Source organism: Xenopus tropicalis, chromosome 6 (genome assembly GCF_000004195.4).
Source record: "Xenopus tropicalis strain Nigerian chromosome 6, UCB_Xtro_10.0, whole genome shotgun sequence".
Lineage (NCBI taxonomy): Eukaryota > Metazoa > Chordata > Amphibia > Anura > Pipidae > Xenopus > Xenopus tropicalis.
Window position 1 is genome coordinate 119,559,652 of NC_030682.2, and position 14,990 is coordinate 119,574,641.

Below are 14,990 nucleotides of genomic sequence, written 5' to 3' on the forward strand. Positions count from 1 at the left end.
GGATTTTTAGAGAACAAGGAAGACCAACGCCAATATGGAAGGCACTTGCAGTAAATTAATTTGCTAAGTTTCCCCTGGCTGGTGGTCCTTATAGGAAAAACTGAACTGATCAGTTCAAGAAAGTAGCACAGTGGTGCGTCATCACCTTTCTTACCTTTCCCTGGTCTTCCCTTTGTAGACAAAGACCCATGAATGCGGTAGGTACACCCAGAAATGTTAAGAAAGATTGGGTGTCAAAACCGCTTCTTTTAAAAACGCTGTTGTATTGATTGAGGGATCACTACTCTAAACACTGGAACATAACAGAAGCTCCAGACAGCAAGAGTTTGGCAAAACTGAATAATGCACCACAACTTACAGAAATATGTAACCACCGCCAGTGCCAGTGGGAACGAGAGCCTATAGCAGTGGTTCCCAGTTGTGGGAAATAGTTTCTGAGAAACATCTCAAACAGCTTCTAGCCAAGTTTCCCAAGTCTACCCTATGTACTGTCAGGCTGATATCAAAATCTCTGTCATGAGCAGACCTAGGATTATTTACCAGAACATGGAGAATACATTTCCCTGTATTTCATCTGTAATTTATATCTTTCTTTTCACCGGGACAGCAGCATATTCATCAAAATGTTTGTTCAATGCAGTTTCTGTCGATTCATGATATTTCTATGTTATTTATGGTAAGACAGCAAAACTGCACCATTCAAGTTTCTTATTTCATATGAAAACCTGAGGTTCATTTAAAACCCCATCTGTAAATATGCACATCTTGTAATGGCTTTCTTATTTATTCTGTCATGTGCACCTAGTTTTCTAGAGTCCTGAAAAACAGAGCCTGGCCGACCTTCAAACAAGCAAAGACTAAGACCTCACCTTTGCATAGCAGTGACTTCTGCCCAACAAACTGCCATATCAATGTGATGGAGGTCTCATACCCCAAAACATCCACTTCTCTTGGCAGTGCTTTTGGGGTTCAGCTAGACAGCAGGAGGCAGGCCTCACAGGACAAGGAGAAGAAGCATGCTGAACAAGGTGAGCCTTCTGGAAACTTTCTGAAAGGTGGAGATAGGTAAACCTGTCACATGCTATAGAGAATATCATTGATCTTTGTAATCTGTTTTCTTCGTTAAATTGACTGGTTTTGAGCAATATTTTTATGTTCATATTTTACCCCTCAGCTGCTGGGATCATAGTGTGGGAACTTCCAGATACCTTTGTGTTTTTAGCTAGCAGTAGAATGATAGAGCTGGAAATAAAATGGTTCCCCAACTGTTGCTCTTCAGTATGTTATTGTTATACTGATACATTTTAGTGTGATGGGTTAATAGAAAATTAGAGGCACACACTTTCCTGGGAAAAGAGAACCAGTTGGACCATGTTTGCCTGTTAACTGCTTACTCCACTAAGCTGTAGATATTAAGGTCTTTGTGCTTTCCTAATATTCCTTTTTATTCCTCAGTTGCCTTCCTCTGGACACTATACGTTGTATTAATGTCTTTAAGTGCTAATACTTAACACAGTATTCAAGGCCAGGTGACCTATAATGTGGCTGCATTAATATTTTTTTAATATTACCAATATATAGTTGCATACTGAGTTTGAAAAAAACGTCTACATAAAGTTTAACCTTTTGTCTTAGATCCTACCTAATGTTTAATCAATATAGAGGTAAAAGTAAAAAACATTTCCAGTTTGGGGAAAAAACATTCTTACTGGCAGCAAAAAGGCAATGAGACTAGTCCCTTGATATGTGCAATACTAATAGTTAATATAAGTAACCATGTATTTTCTTGAGCCTGTGTGATGTTATCTACAGGTAGAGCTGCTTCATGGGAATAATTACATACTATCATGGATCTAATTGTAATGGACCCTTTACAAACATTAGGATGAAACCTCTCTTCAATCTCCAGAGATGTCACTGTGTCCTCTAGAAAAACCAAGAGATGAATAAGGCATCAGAGGCTATATTATAGTAGGGCCCCTACTTGGAATGCCATTATTGATTTATCATGTAAAATGGACCCAGTGCCATAAAAAGGGAATTGATGATATAGCCCCTATTGGTTTATACTCAGACATATACTCATTTTAAAGCAACATGTCTGTGTTAACTTGTATTTTCCTGTTTAGGGAAACTTAAACCGATGGTGTATGCCCAGCACACAATAACAACCATGGCTGCACCATCGGGGCACTCTCTTGGTCAACAAGACGGCCATGGCTTGCGCTACCTGCTCAGAGATGAAGATCTAGAAACACAGGATATCTACCAAAAGTTACTGTGCAAACTGCAATCAGCACTGGTTGAGGTGGAAACTTGTGTTGCCCAGATTGATGAGTAAGTCATTTGGGACACTACTGGGGTTTTTTCCGTTTTTCAAATGTAGAATATTCAGAAAGTTTTGTTTTCATATTGTGTACAAGTTATGCCTACGGAGAACTTAAACTGATTGTTGCATTTATTTTTTTAGTATTTATAATTCACAGAAACAGAAAAGTGTCTGGGATGGCCAATTAGGAATACTGGTAGGGTTACACTATACAACTGCGCAGATTTGCCTCAATTATATACTGCTTTTTGCACCTATATTTTAGGATAGTGAATGCTTAATTGTTTTTGCATGCTTTTATCTTCCTCTCAAAAGGTAACGTAATCAGGTACTTTATATTCTTCATTTGAAAACCTACTACCTATGTCTTCTCTATCCTTTTTGTATTTCCTACAGTTAGAAAGGCAGATACCTATGCTGCTCACATGGCCAGGGGGCTGTTGGTTATCTGGTGCTAAGGCAACCTACAATTTATTTAAAATTTATAGTATGATTAACCCATATATTGAATGGTTAATCATTAATTTATATCAGCTCTAAACTATAGACTCTTTACAGTGCCATGTCAAAATTGGCTGATATGAATTTTCTGGCTATTATGTGATCTCATAAATAAAATAGCTTAGGTCCAATTATAAACCATGACTTCTAGCGTGACTATTTTATTCTCTTATCTGTTTTAGCTTAAATTGGCCTTACTGTCTTAAAGAATATATGAACATTGCTGATTTATTTAAATCCTTTTTAATAACTGTCTCCTTTATCCTAATATAATAGTCTCATAAATGATGTATGTCCTCATGTATATTTTAGAAACTTCTCTAATTTTGAACACCTATGATTGTCTTCTATTCCCTTTCTTTTGCCTATTTATATAAGACCCTATCTTTAGTAAAGCCATCCATTTCACTAATGTAAGACCACACCTTATTATGTATCTGTTAGAAAAACTGTGATATTACAAGAGTTATAATACAGTTGATGGGAAAATAGATTTTCCCTGAAATGTGTATTCAGCTTCTGCTTTACCAAGCCTGCAAAAAGTCAAGAACTGGTAGTTAATATCCTTTATCCTGACCCATTAAATGACATTCTAACAATAGAGCATCTGTGCTGGGCACACAAGATACTGTATATCAGATTGACCAATCCATGTCAGTGATTAGTTCATTTTGGCCACACAGGTTTAGTTCATTATTCTCCACTTATGTGAGTTGGGGGATCTGTCAGCCCAGCTTTTTGTTTTGACCTTCTTAATTTTTGTACTATCCCACAAGAGCTTAGACAGGCAGATTTAATATGGTTTGAGACTTGACCAAGCACACTTTAGCTCTGGTTCCCCAATCTAATCTTTTTCCATGTTCAAGTGTAGTCTCTGGGACACCAGCTGTCTGTGACCCTCTCAGTTCACCCAACCATTTCTGTGGTTATTACTCTTTTGGTACAAATTCTTACTCCCTCAAGAATTACTATTCTTACTCCCTTAAGAATAGTAGTAAGTACTCACTCCCCCCTTAGGAATGTGGATCTGAGCCAATCAGCAGGAAGCTTCCTCATAGTCTTACAAACTAAACATGTACAGCAGTCTTGGTCTTGGTGCAGGAGCGAGGCATTATTGCCTTCCCATAACTTGGAGCTTTCAGGATAATGGGTTTTCTGCATAAGAGACCCCATACTTCTTTGGGCTCAGGCACTTAAATATCAAGTACCAAAATAGGACTTTAACAGATCATTAGAGAGGTAAATAGATGTACCTATATGTATAATACAAACACAATATTCACATGCTCTGAAAAGCCCCTAACTTATCCCAGTCATTTTCTCTTTATTTACCGATTCTTCCCCCACACTGCAAATGTTATAGGAATAATAGGTACAAACTCTGACAAATGAGACGTTGGGTCACATTTCCTGGTGTTACCATACCTACTTACAGACCTGGCTGAGTAATTGTCAACACAGGATTTGTATCATGGACGATAAGAGAGGAACAAAACACATTACAGTGTTCATTTCAATACTTGTTGTTCCCAATGAATGGGTATCGCCTGTTCGGCCTTATCTCCCAAGCAAAGTTTCCTGCTCTGATTTCTAATTCTATGCAGGTCATTGCGGAGTTCTCCCTGTTAACGCTCTACATGATTCCCATTTAATTTCCTTATCTTTTCTTTTAGCGTACAAGCAGTGCACATCAACCCACACAAATATAAAACAAGTATTTCCTTAACAATGTTTGTCATCTATTGTGGTCTGAATGGTGCTGAGAAATGATACATTGCTGTTGTGCTCAGTGATCATTTACAGAAATATTCAAAAAGATTTGTTTTCATATTGTGTACAAGTTCTGCCTATGGAGAAAATTAGTAAATTCAGTGGAAATACAGCCCTGCTTTGTCAATTTAAAGGCACAGTATTGCTTTTTTGTCTTTGTAAAATGGAGATGAATGAATCCTAATGTCGACTCTCCTATTGCAGGACTTTCCTTATCTTCTATTCAGATGTTTTAAAGGGGCAACGTACACCTGTTTTCAGCATTAAGTCAATTTAATTGACTATGCTTTCTGCCTGTCCATAATTAAGAAATATATGTGGATTGTTATTTTTTTGCAGTGAACAGAAAAGTAAAGATAAAAGGGATTCTGTCACAGGAAAACACGTGTTTTTTTTTACAAAATGCATCAGTAAATAGTGCTTCTTCATGAACAGGATTTAATAATTAACTTTGAAGTTTGACATGGGGCTAGATATATTCATAGTTTCCCAGGTGCTCTCAGTCATGTGACTTGCTCTGATAAACTTCAGTCAGTCTTTGATATCACCTCTCCATCTCTCCATTCCTCCTTTCCTCCCCAGCAGCCAATCAGCAGAACAATGGGAAGGTTGCAAGATAGCAACTCTCTGACCCCTGTATTGCCAAAAATGCTCCCATGCCCCATGTAGTGGTAGATATAAGAATAGCACTCAATAGGAAATGTCTGACTTATGACTCCTCCAGTTAAATGGAGAGGGAGAAACATTAGCTTATCTGAAAGCAGTTCTATTGTGTAGTGTTGGCTCTTTTTGAAAGTTCAGAACCAGGGAGAATGCACTGAGATGGCTCAGGTCAAAAGCTAACTGAGGCCTATTAGGGTTGATACTCTACCCTAACTATACTGTACCTGTAAAGGACAGAAACAGTCCATGCAGGAGTTGCGTTCTGCTTCATAGGATTCTGTATTGCACTTTGCATGGTTTAATAGTGATCTTTCACTTTCTACAGTATCTTATTGAATAAAAATTTGAGAGCAGTATCAGACTAGCGTACTTAAACCACCCTATTAATTTCTCCCTATTCATTGAATTAACTGTGCATAGCTATTAAATCTGCACAGTTGCCTTTTGTTTTATTGCTGTATTTTTGTGTTTGAATGCTATATTTAAAATAGAAACTATTCTGTCCTTCGGATACATTGAGGAGACTGGGCCCCTTGCCAAGGGGTAAGTCTATTCATATTTATCTTTTAGACAATATTTGTGGTGCAGGTAAATGGAAACAATGAAATTGTTCTATTCCTTCATTTTGATGGATTTGACATGAAAATGATGTATTTGTTTATCTTTTGTAGCCTCCTGTCTTCAATAACCTGTTCTCCCAAGCCGGAACGTAAAACAGAGATGCTGATAACTTCAGAATGTGATAATGAAAAGGGAGAGAAGAATGGCAAGCGGGTCTGTTTCAATGTGGCTGGCGAGGAACAGGAAGATTCAGGGCATGACACCATCAGCAACAGAGACTCCTACAGGTAATGCTAATCTCATGCTGAAGTTTATTATAGTGAATTGCTGGGGTTTTGGTAAATGCATTGAAACACAATCAAGCCCAGCATGTAATATAGCCAGGTCAGATGTTTTCATTTAGGTGCTAGTAAGTCCAGAGCCTCCTTCTTGACTCAATAATAAACATGAGATCAAAATAGGGCTGTGCTCAACACACTGTGTTAAACCCCCATCTCCGTAAAATGATGGACAACATGGCAGCTGCCCGGCTTAAACTGATATAAAATGTCAGATCCCCACATTAGAAAAACAAAGTGGCAGCTCAATAAACAAATGTACAGATGCACCATCTCTATATATTAAACTCATATTGTATGCTTCCACTTTAATAGTGGGTGAGGAGCATTCATTTAAGTATTGGACATTTCGTTAGAGTGTAAATGAGTGATATCTGGGATTTGTATTTCATTGCACAGTGATTGTAACAGCAACAGAAACTCCATTGCTTCGTTTACAAGTATCTGCAGCAGTCAGTGCAGTTCCTACCTCCACAGTGACGAAATGGATTCCGGTAAGATCCTTTGCTGCTCTTGTAAAATTAAATGAAGTTTAGTTTGCCAATGCTTTCTTTACCCTCCCCATGCTTCGATTATTATATATTTTCTATTGGTATTCTGTATTACCTATTAGTCGAATACTCGAAAAGTCGACGAGCACCTGCCCACTCCCAACCCATGGCCAACCCAACCACATATTTATATCCACGTATTTGTAGACCTGTGTGTGCCCCACAAAGTAGTGCACATATTAAGGCTATCTATTAAAGGTACTTGCGCCCCAACACTCTCCTATTGACACTGAGAAACCTGAAATTTTCTCCACCTATCCAGGTTTTTTACAGCATGTAGCATAAATATCTGTAATAGACTTGCACCGTGAATTGCATGCTAATGGCATTTTTGACAGCATGTGCAGCGCTGCTAGAAGTGATGCCATCCCCACTCCGGAGATGCAAATCTTAATGTGTATGCGATTCATGAAAATGCACATTGTGCACAATTGCCTTTGGTGCAACTCACCACATGGCCACAATGACATTGGAATGGTGGGGAAAAGACACTACATTGTGGTAATTAAAAGATGGAGATTTGCCTCCGAAAACTGTACTTTGCACAGTGCTGCGTTTGTATGTGTGCTGTGTGTAGTGAGAATGCACTGGGGCAGTATTTCCATTTGTACTGCAGCGTAGTCTGAAAATGTCCCGAGTATGGAACAGCACACTCTAACCCTATTGTTTGTTTTTATGCTAAGGTGATGAATTGCCGTTAGGTGTACGCATTTCACATGACAAACAAGACAAGTTGCATAGCTGCTTAGAACATCTGTTTAGTCAGGTATGTAATAATAATTGAATTTAACATTGCACTTACATACAAAATTAGCCCTATAGATAGAGCTTTGGTTGGAATTGTATTATAAATGTAGATTTGTTTGTGAAGTAGTTCTTTTGGAATATCTGAAGCATGGATTTTGACAAGGACCAGTAGGAACCTAGGCTGTTTGTGACTGTCATTGTGCTCTCCTTGGCATTGGTACTGTCATCATTTTTAATGTATTTTTCAATGGTGGGCCAGGACCTCAGAGTGTGAAAAACATGGGCCACATGAACTCTGCATCCCAACCATCTTATTAGCTAATAGAGATATCTGTTCTAAATTTTAATGGCGGACAATTTTACATTTATCCAGTCTATTAGCCAGCAGACTAAATGGTTGGATAGTCTTAGAATTGTCTGTTCACATAGATAGAAGTGGAACTGAGCTGTGGTAGAGGGGCAGCTTCCTTCAGTTCCACATTTTTCAGTTCCCCAATCACCTGCCAAGAAGGGACATATACAGTTAACACTAAAGTGTTGGACATTATAATTGAGACTGGCCTTAAGAATGGAAGTATGCAGTCTCTTATGGAGAACCTTTAAGAATCTAATATCTCTGTCTATTAGAATACACTGTTTTAAACTTGACCTTTAATATGGACATGTAAAATTTACAGTTGCTATAAGATCGTTTATCTATCATCAACAGAGCAATCATCTACTTATTCCATACAGATATATATTATATGTGATTTGGTGCCCACCAATTGTTCACATTATTTCAACCTCGGCCATGACCCAGTGACCATGCTGGACTTTTACTGATGTTCATCTTTCTTTTACAGGTCGAGTCAATAACTTTACTTCTGAGGGGACCAGCAGTTGCAAGAGTGTTTGAGCAGACCAAATATTTCACGCCAGGACGAGGCTTACAAGGTAGGACCAAGTGGGGGCAGAATACACCAGTCCAGTCATGACTGAGATTTTCATTTAAGAATCAGAGTCAGAGGTATAGTCTCTCCAAAATTGTGACTGTTTTTAACATTGAACCAAAGAACATGTGTTGCTTTTACATAAGTCATTGTATCCTACTGCATTTTTAATTTGAAAATGATTGCTAAGAATAGTTTTTTTACTGTTCACTATAATTTTTTGTTGTTGGTTTTGTGCTTGAATAAGTTACTTTTCCTTTTTCTGGAGTTTGAGGTTATTTTGCCATTTAGATGGTGACCAATCATAATCCTGCTTCCCTGCTGATAGAGGATTTCTTACTCGCTAGTCAGTGCTACAGTTCTGTGTGGCATATCAGCAGGCAGGCTGTGTGTGTGTGTTTCCTCGCCACCTTCTATGGATTATTTGTGTTAAAAGTGTTATATTTTTCTTTGGCTTTCCTCTCTTTATTTTTCCAGTTGTGATTTGCACTAACTAATGCAGAGGGAAGCCAAAGCTAATATGAACCTTTCCAGCAAAAACAATCCATCGCTTACAGTTTTGGAGCAGTTAACTGGGGGACTTCATGGGGAATAAGGACTGCATATATATTTTTCAAGAATGCATTCATGACTACTAATGTAATAACAGCTTGTCTACTAATGTAATAACTGCCTAGGCCTTCAGTCTACAGGAGTGGGAATTTAAAATTGTGTATTAATAAAAAACAAGATATAAAATGTATACATTTGAAAAATTCTCTTCGTTTCGAAGCACAGAGACCTGCCGTTTCGCAGAGGGTTCCCCCCACTCACCACAAACTTGTGCGTCGTTCAGACTCGCAGGCTGTAATGGATCCCTGTCCTGCTGGATGCAGGATTCCCTGAACCTCAAGTGCTGCGTGCATGTGCATTCCCCATGTACTCGCACACCCCCGCTTACTTGCACCTTCTCCCTTAAAGCTGTAAAAATCTGCTGTCCAGTTCCCAGTGCAGATGCGGCCACCATGCCACCCCATATACTTGCCGCCCTAGGCCCAGGCCTTTATTGAATGCCCACAAATCTGGGCCTGTCTAAGAGTAGGTAAAGCACATTGTCCCTAAATTTCACATTAAATGCCTTCAGTCTAAGCCTACCCAGCCAATACTCTGTGCTCACCAAGCGGGGGCAGCTCCACAGTTTGGAAACCACTGCTTTAAAGGGACAAAGATATATTTAAATGAAAACGATATACATTATTTCAGTTTATTTTCTTTAAAACACAAAGTTTTTGGTATAGCTGTCCCAATTTTTAGGTAAAAAAAGAGACAAGCGTGAAAGGAAAACTATACCCTTGAACAATGTAGGTCCCTATAAAAATATATTGCATAAAACAGCTCGTATGTAGAGTCCTGCTTATCTAAATAAAGCATTTTCATAAAATATATTTCTTTTAGTAGTATGTGCTATTGGGGAATCCTAAATAGAAAACTGCCATTTTAAGTGCTAAGGGCCACCCCCTGGGATTGTATGATTCACGGTTCACACAAAAACCAAGGCACACATACATGCTAGGCCCCATCAGCCAATTAATGGACAGAGTTCTGTCCTTTACTCCCACACTACTTCCTGTTACAGTCAGAGCTGCATTATTTCCTGTCAGCTGATCTCTGAGGGAGCACACAGCCCATCACTAAATGGTGGTTCAAGGGAAAAGATGTAAAAGGGCAATATTTACTGACATATATATATATATATATATATATATATATATATTCCAGTTTGGTAAGATTATTTAATAATCATATTATACGATCTGTTGGTTTAGTATTCATTCTGGGGTTATAGTTTCCCTTTAATAATTCACTATAAAGTTCATTTATAAAGTGGTGAGGTGTATATTATTGTCAAGAAATCTAAGTTTTTACATTGTTTTTATGTAGAGTTTCAGCAGGAGATGGAGCCAAAACTAAGCTGCCCAAAGCGATTACGGCTTCATATTAAACAAGACCCTTGGAATCTACCAAGCAGTGTCCGTGTGCTTGCACAGAACATTAGGAAGCTTGTGGAAGGTCAGTATGGCAAAAGCTTCAAGGCTTTAGCTTGCACGTGCCTTTGGTTTACTTGGTTATTTTAGGTCATTAGGTGCAGATTTGATTACAACTATTACAACCATCACACCTAACCTTTGATATGCCTTTAGGTGGCTTAGTTTGTTGTAGTGGAATTGACAGATTTATGTAGCAGAAAATTATGGTGATTGCTAGCATATTCACCCCCATATGTAATAAAAGGCACTTTAGCCAGGACCAGTTACCCATGGCAACCAATAAAATATTTGCCATGTAACCAGTAGATGCTACCTGCTGATTGGTTGCTATGGGTTACTGCTCCTGGGCAAACTTATTTTCTTTTATTACATAAACAAATTCTGTTTCTCTTGATGGATCATTTCGTTATTTCATTATTGCAACAATATTTCACTGACTGTGTGTTTTATAGTAAGGAATTATTATTATACTTTATTTATATAGCGCTGGCATATTCTACATCTCTTTGCAAAGATTATACATCAGTCACAGCAACCTCTGCCCCAGAAGAGCTTACAGTCTAAGGTCCCTGTCACAAGGCAAACATTTGACTTTATACACAGCATTTTCTTTACTTTTAATTTTACTGAAAGATGCAGAAAATTATTCAAGAAAGACTTTTATTGTTACTTGTCATTTATCATTAATTATATCATTAATTTAGAGTTCTGTGGAAATTATTGTTTCCTTGTAAGCATAATTCACTTTAAGAATTAATTATAATAAATTATATTTATTTAGGGGACGTGGTCGCAAAAATATGCGTGGTCAAAACATTTTTGCTGTGCTACGCGTGCCAGTTCTTTTTGTCTCTCTGTCTTAATAACCTTACTTATTAGCTTACCAATAAGCAGTGACTGAAGCCCAACTATTCCTTCCAGTATTACTTTGAATTACTGGAGTATTACTGGAAGCAGAGTGCATTGTCATATTTTGTTAAAAGATGAATGCGGTAAAAGCATTTAACCAAAGCAATGTGATGAGGAAGGACATTTTTTGTTCAAATGAAGATTCCCGAGTGTGCCCCATGCACCATGTGTGCAGCAAAAGAAATGAAAGCAAAGCAAATCTCTCATTTTACTGTCCGGTTGGTTTAGCGCTATAAAACTTTATTTCTTAAAGCTCCGAGTTCTTACATGAAAACAAATTACACTGTTAGAAATTTGTAATTGGGACATTTTGCTGATTCAAAAGCATTGATAGTCGTCTTGCAGCTCCACTGAAGTTGCTGTACTACAAATGCCTTTGTCTGTCTGTGGTTACTGGGACTTGTAATTGAGTGATATTTTCTAATGTTATGTGTCGCTGGATAAGCCCATATTGAAACACTGCCAGTTTAAGTACTAAAGTCAGTCCCTCTGGCTCTTATCAGCCAATGACTGGACGTGGAACAGACAATATTTTTACATATTTCGATCTTTTTTAGAGGTGAAAACCCGGATTCTTTTGGCTTTACTTGAATACTCAGGTAATTGTATACACTTAACTCTTACTAATTAGCTTATATATATCAGTTAGAACATCTACATTTGGTAGACAAAATAGATCATAGATTTTGCTGCCTAAAAAAGTATTATTACCCTTCCCATATATCTATCTGTAGTGTCCCAGGTGAAACACACCCAAAATAAGCAGACCTATTAACCCTTTCAGATTGTTTTAGAGGCATCCATAATTATACCAGTGCAGTGGGTGGGGACACTGCATAATTGGTTGAATAAAACGGCACCCAGGCAATTGAGATCTCTGAATAAAGGCAAAGTCCAGTCAATCAATTTGCAGTACAGGAGAACCATATATATATGCCTTTAAAAGAAAACAATAAACTGTTGTGTAAATCAGAAGATGGGGGTCATTCTGGAGATGGCAGATTCATTAGCTATAATGTAAAAAAAAATATGGAACAACCTTTGTATATATAACCAATTTTGTTTTTGATGAACTCAATTTTCTCCCTCTTTCTCCTCTCAGACAGTGAAATCCAGCTACGGAGGGACATGGTATTTTGCCAAAGCCTAGTGGCTACTGTCTGTGCCTTCTCTGAGCAACTGCTGGCAGCACTAAACCAGACGTTTTACTACAACAGAGATTATGATGAGGATACTCGGGAGGCCAGCAGAAGGTGGCTGGAGCAGATAGCTAACGCTGGTGTTCTCTTCCATTTCCAGTCTCTTCTTTCCCCAAATCTGGTAAGTTGCCCCAGCTCTGTACATTTACACTGCTTTGCTAAATGCAGTATTCAGGCCTTGACCAGTGATATCATTTTGCTAAATAAAGATGGTTCTCTGAAATGTTCTTCTTATTTTTATTATAAGTTACTGAAACAAAGCGAGTGAGTACACAGGCAAAACTGATCATACTGCCTCACATTAATTTAGTGTGGCTTCAGGCATTTCTCTGCCAGCTAAAATACACTGTGGAAAAACTGCCCCAAATGCCATTAGTCTTAAATAGCTTGTACAGTAAAGGAGATATAGATACATACACACAGTATGTACTTATGTAGTAAATAATGGTACATTGAATTCTATGAACAATAACCTCAGATCCTAAATACTTTATACAGTGAGGGGCAGACGAAGTGGAACCCAAAATACATTTAATACAGTGAGAGACAGAGAGTAGTGGCACCCAAAATACATTAAAAGCAGTGAGGAGCAGTAGTAATGTCACCCAAAATACATTGTATACAGTAAGAGATAGAGGATAGTGGCACCACAAAATACATTAAATACAGTTGGGTGACCAGATCACTTGAAAATTTAGGGACACGTGTAATGAAAATATGTTGCAGGGTAGCAATGATTGCATTTAAAATAAACTGCAATCAATTCAGCGCTGTTAGCTGGATTTTTTTATTTTCAAGTGATCTGCTTCTGGTCATCCTATACAGTGAAAAGCAGTGGTAACTTCAGCTCTGTAGAGATCAAAATTAGTTTGCATTGTTTGCATTGCTAAACCTGCTTACTTTTCACACCTAATGGTAGACATGAGAATAGCACCCAAGCACGAGAAACCCTGTAATGTGACTTAATCATTGACAGTACAATGAGTAGGAGAAACAATAGGTTACCTGAAAGCAGTTCTAATGTGTAGCACTGGCGCTTTCTAAAAGCTCAGAATCAGGCAAATGCACTGAGATGGCACCTACACAATACCTTGCTATAGTCAGGTTTCAGGTACTTTATTATTACAATAGGACTCGCGGGGCTGAGATATAATCTTTGCCTCTGGCCTCATTGTTTTCCAGACAGATGAACAGTCTATGCTAGAAGATTCTCTTGTTGCGCTGTTTGATTTGGAAAAGGTTATGTTTTACTTCCGACAGTCTGAGCAAGGACCACTCGTTCCAAGTAAGTCTTCAGAGTGGATGAGCTGTTTCATTTAATAAACATCCCACTAAAATTAATAAAATATTCATTTTTCATGCCATCTGCCCAGTTAAAGGACAGTTCACTCAGTATTGTATATACACACTATCCGACTCCTTCTGTTTACCGCAGGCAGGGTTCTTGCGACTGTTGCTCCTGTCTGCATTTTGGCACCATTTCGTTATTTTGGCCTGCCTTCACCCTTTGTGGGATCAGTGAAGTGATGTCTAAGCTGTTTCCCTGAAATTTGTTGTCAATCTCTGGCTCCAAGAATCCCATGTTGGGCCCATGCTAGATGTTAAATGACAGCTGGAGGTTTGCAGGCTAGACATTCCATAACTACATTTTATACATTTCTTTACCTCTACCTTTAGGTTGGGACCCTTCTGCGTTGTTTTTGGGAGGGCACACCTATCTAACTCTGTACATGACTAAGAGTAGCCACAGTTACACTCAGGTACCACAAGGCCATTCCAAAAAAGGTGGCCATACATGGGAAGAGTAAAACGGCTAATTCGGGTCCTTCTGCCTGATCTGCCTGTTAATAAGGTCTTCCAGTGGGCCTACAACGAGTATCTCTTGTAGTGTATGGCCACCTTTATTGTTCAGTTCTTCTGTCTAAAGAAAGTTAGCACCCGAAGTGCTCAGTAAGGCCAATTTAAAAAATTTTTTTACAGGTGAATGCTGACCCCTATTGGCTCCTATTTATAGGTGGATAATTCAGTCACACAGGAATAATCATCTCTATTTGTGCAACCCATATACTTGTTATTTATAGACCAAAGCATCAGCTAGGAGGTCCATAATAGAGATGTTGTGCTTTCATGCCTCTCTTATATTGGCTTGACCAATGGCATCATGGCAAGCAAGTCACAAGCATTTTATTAATTTCCGCAGATGTGCCTATAACCTATCAAGTAGAAGGAAGCCGTCAAGCCATGAAAGTGTATTTTTACATTGACAGTTACCACTTTGATCACCTCCCACAGAAGCTCAAAAATGGAGGTGGCTTTAAAATCCATCCGGTTCTGTTCTCTCAAGGTGAGATCTTCTTTATTTTTCCCTCTCTCCACATCTGAGAATGGTAAGGCTGCATTAGCCAATCGCTTGACCATTTACAAGACCTTTCATAATGCTGATACAGCTGTCTTAGCAAGATG

At 38.4% G+C, this 14,990-nt stretch overlaps 1 protein-coding gene across 2 annotated transcripts in view; it reads left to right on the top strand.

Annotated features, from left to right (window-relative positions):
* The window catches only part of prex2 (phosphatidylinositol-3,4,5-trisphosphate-dependent Rac exchange factor 2), a 139,270-nt gene that overhangs the window by 87,462 nt on the left and 36,818 nt on the right, over window positions 1-14,990 (top strand). For both annotated transcript variants that reach the window (XM_031903856.1, XM_012965255.3), the window contains 11 exons: window positions 806-1,028; window positions 2,130-2,337; window positions 5,935-6,111; window positions 6,562-6,656; window positions 7,397-7,479; window positions 8,306-8,396; window positions 10,313-10,441; window positions 11,886-11,927; window positions 12,431-12,648; window positions 13,710-13,812; window positions 14,728-14,871. In XM_031903856.1, coding sequence (XP_031759716.1) covers window positions 806-1,028; window positions 2,130-2,337; window positions 5,935-6,111; window positions 6,562-6,656; window positions 7,397-7,479; window positions 8,306-8,396; window positions 10,313-10,441; window positions 11,886-11,927; window positions 12,431-12,648; window positions 13,710-13,812; window positions 14,728-14,871 — 1,513 coding nt within the window. The remainder of the gene's footprint in view (window positions 1-805; window positions 1,029-2,129; window positions 2,338-5,934; window positions 6,112-6,561; window positions 6,657-7,396; window positions 7,480-8,305; window positions 8,397-10,312; window positions 10,442-11,885; window positions 11,928-12,430; window positions 12,649-13,709; window positions 13,813-14,727; window positions 14,872-14,990) is intronic.